This window comes from Octodon degus, unplaced genomic scaffold (genome assembly GCF_000260255.1).
Source record: "Octodon degus isolate 3935 unplaced genomic scaffold, OctDeg1.0 scaffold00004, whole genome shotgun sequence".
NCBI lineage: Eukaryota > Metazoa > Chordata > Mammalia > Rodentia > Octodontidae > Octodon > Octodon degus.
The window spans coordinates 10,773,293-10,776,548 of record NW_004524580.1 but is presented as its reverse complement, the minus strand read 5'-3'; the positions used below and the strand labels follow the sequence as shown (position 1 = coordinate 10,776,548).

Genomic DNA, 3,256 nt, shown 5'->3' with positions numbered 1-3,256 from the left:
CCAATTACTGATGGTACTTGGGAACCGAGTCACATGAAGTACCTCTACTGTGCACTGAGTGAATTCATTAAGAAACAAATGTCAGAAATAAGAACAATACAATAAAAAGACATAAAATGTTAAGACTAGGAAGCCATCATAAGTCATAACTATTTAATAAATAAAATGTTAGACACTTGACTTTATTTTTATAGCCTTATATTAAATCCTTTTTTTCTTTGCAATTGCCAATGCACTAGAAGATGAAAAATATACTTCAACCCACTGTCCTGGTCTGACCAACGGGTTTGTTGTTGTTAATTGTTAAATATCATTCTGAACACACAGTAATTTAGTTATAATTTAACTCCTGGCCCTTCAGTGAAATGTTTACAAAATAATATACATAATATAAGAGGGCCTTCATATTAATCCATCAAAAAACCATCTTGCTACACTGCCCTTCTCACGAAGACACTAATGCCATAGCAATACTACTCTAAATTCTTTATCCCACTGTATTCAGATATATAAACATATAGAATGGAAAAACATAACATAATGTATTTGCATGTCCAGCTTCCCTTTAATGGAAACAGTGATCATATATACATGGAGTGTGAAAGGGAAGGAGAAAAAGTTAACTTTCAGTTGCAAAGAACTGGCTCAATGAATCAAATTCATTGTTACTCTGCTATGGTAGAATAATAAATAAATAAATAGGATATAGTACAGCTAATTTCTCTATGAAGAATTAGACATGGGCCGGTGTTTTATGAGATTAATTTTTAGCAGTAAAGTTTGCCTGCAAGCCAAAAATGTTCAATATATATTTTTTCTCTCAATCTTTTATATGGTCTTTTTTCTTATGAAAGATCACTGAAGTGACTAATAACAAATAATGAAAGAAAATATCCAATTTACTAGTGAAAAACAGTTTTTCAACTTGGCAGAAAAATCCAGTCACATACAGGCTAATCCTATATATTTTATTGCAGGTTAAAAGAAGTTATTTTTGACATCTTTGATGAAGAGCAAAAAGAGATGAAAGTAATTTATTTGCACTGCTGTTCAGGTGCCTAGTAGAATCTGGTTAGGATTTCACTCCAACTCTTTGCAAACACAAAATTTGTGGCAATCTTGATCATATATTCCTTCCCTTCGCCTTGATTTTTTTTAAAATCAGGGAAACATACCTTCTTTAAACATGACTGGTGAGTTATCTGAACTGGAACACTAAAGGTGCAGCTTTGCCAAGAATAGCCATTTTAAAAAGTAATTTCAAAAGAATTAATACAATGAATTCTGCTAGGCGGCTTGTGGACAAACGCTGACAACATTAAAAAAACATGCCTACCAGATGAACATAAGGCCTGTCCAGCCCCGCTTCCAACACCATTGTGAAGTGTGTTAGCTCTTTTCTCCATATCCTTTTCAGAGCAAGATCAGCAAGTGAAGTTTGAAAGTGTGAAAGTGGTGACATTCAATGCATAAAACATCATGTGCACCAGTTGAGAAACAAGTACAGATGCTGCTAGATGCTGGCACAATGTGCAACAAACAAACAAACAAACAAACAAACAAACAAACATTTTCTAAGCTTGAGAAATTGATAAGCAGGCTGTCCCAGAGAGGGAAGACAGCAGCATTAGGACAACCAGTGGCTCACTGGGTATTACGCCGTTCTCATTTATCCCTATTAACACTTAACCTCAACAGTCTACTGTGGCTGAGTGGACACTGACTTCCTCTCACAGTGTTTAAGGACATTATAGTTTCGAAGTTAGCTTTCAAACAAATGAACAAAATGTGTAATTTAGATGCCCCTCTCCCTTTTAAGAATGCCAAAAGATTCCATTTAAGTGCTCTGGTTTGCAGTCTGTGGGTAACAATTACATCCTCCTGGAGGTTTCCAATGTTCCCCTTTTTTGGTGTTAATGGCTGTGCCAACAGCAAAGTGGATTCAGTGACCTCAATGGTCTCTGCCTGGGTTGTGAAGTAAAAACGAGCTCTTAGCATAGCACTGCTAGAAAGTTTTTTTCTGTTCATGAAGCCAGCTTTATTAAGTGGAGGAGGATGAGGGTTTTGTCCTCCTATGTCAGGTCTTGGAAGTCTTTAAGCCTTGCTTTTCCATGATGTTCCACAGTTTGCGAAGATTGGACTGCGTGATGACGTCATCTGGCTTGAGCTGCAGGGCCCGCAGGTAGTTGGCCTCGGCCTTCTGGAGTCGACCATTGAGATGCAGGATGGCTCCCAGGTTCATGAGAGCAGCTGGGTACTGCGAGAGGGGAAAGGAAGACAATTACTAGTCCTTCAAGCTTTCCTTCATGGGGATCCCAAATCTTCCACTTATGCAAATGGTTCCATTTTGGCAATTTATACAAAATAAATGTAACTAGAAGGCTGGCAAGATAGTTCAGTGAACTAAAGCATCTGCTTAGGCAAGCTTAGGTTAAGTGTGGGGACGGCAGTTTGATCCTGGGCACCACATTCAGTGCCAGCCCTGCTCCCAGGGGTGGCTGAGCCGGCCACAAAAAAAAAGTGACAAGAAAGGAAAAATTATTTTCAAACATCTGATATCTACTCTGTGCTTTACACAGGACAGGAAGCTGGGAAATTGAATTTTTCTTTAATGAAAAAGTATAGGTAACATATAGAAAACTAGTAACCACATTCTAGCTGAATTTTTGAAAAAAAAGTTTCAGGTGAAACAATTTCAGATAGAAAATAACTTTAAATTCAAACACAAAAACATAATTAAATGAAAAAATCTGTATCTATCCACTTTTATCATTTCTTAGAATATTATAGCCTTTTTAAGAAAAAGTTAAAACATTAAATTATACTGATGACTTCAGAGTAACAACCCTGAAAATATTTAAATATAACAACTAAAGTTCTTTCCAAACAAAGCCCCTTTGAAAAAGAGCTGCTTTAATTTTTTTTTTCCAATTAATGCACCTGGATACAATTCTGAATTCTCCCTCCCCCAGTGCATGCCATAATTATCAATACACAGCCATTAATTTTGTGGCACAATGTGTTCCCAGACTGTTTATTATAAAATATTAAAGTCAAAAATATCAAATAGGCAAAATGTTTGGAAAAAAATGTAATCTTTTTAAGAAAAGTGTATTATACTTATAAAAAGTAGTTATTAGTTCACATGGATTTTTAACCATGGAACATAGCTACAATATGATATTATCGGACCCAGGCCGCGGGATCCTGAAGAGTCCCGGAGCGCAGGCCCGGCGAGTGAGTGAGACGACCCAGG

General features: G+C 36.6%; 1 protein-coding gene across 2 annotated transcripts in view; it reads right to left on the bottom strand.

Annotated features, from left to right (window-relative positions):
* Positions 1 to 6: 6 nt before the first annotated feature.
* Positions 7 to 3,256, bottom strand: part of Tmtc2 (transmembrane and tetratricopeptide repeat containing 2) — a 434,585-nt gene continuing 431,335 nt past the window's right edge. For both annotated transcript variants that reach the window (XM_004623764.2, XM_023716256.1), the window contains one exon: positions 7 to 2,257. In XM_004623764.2, the coding sequence (XP_004623821.1) occupies positions 2,078 to 2,257 (180 nt within the window). In that variant the 3' untranslated portion in view covers positions 7 to 2,077. The remainder of the gene's footprint in view (positions 2,258 to 3,256) is intronic.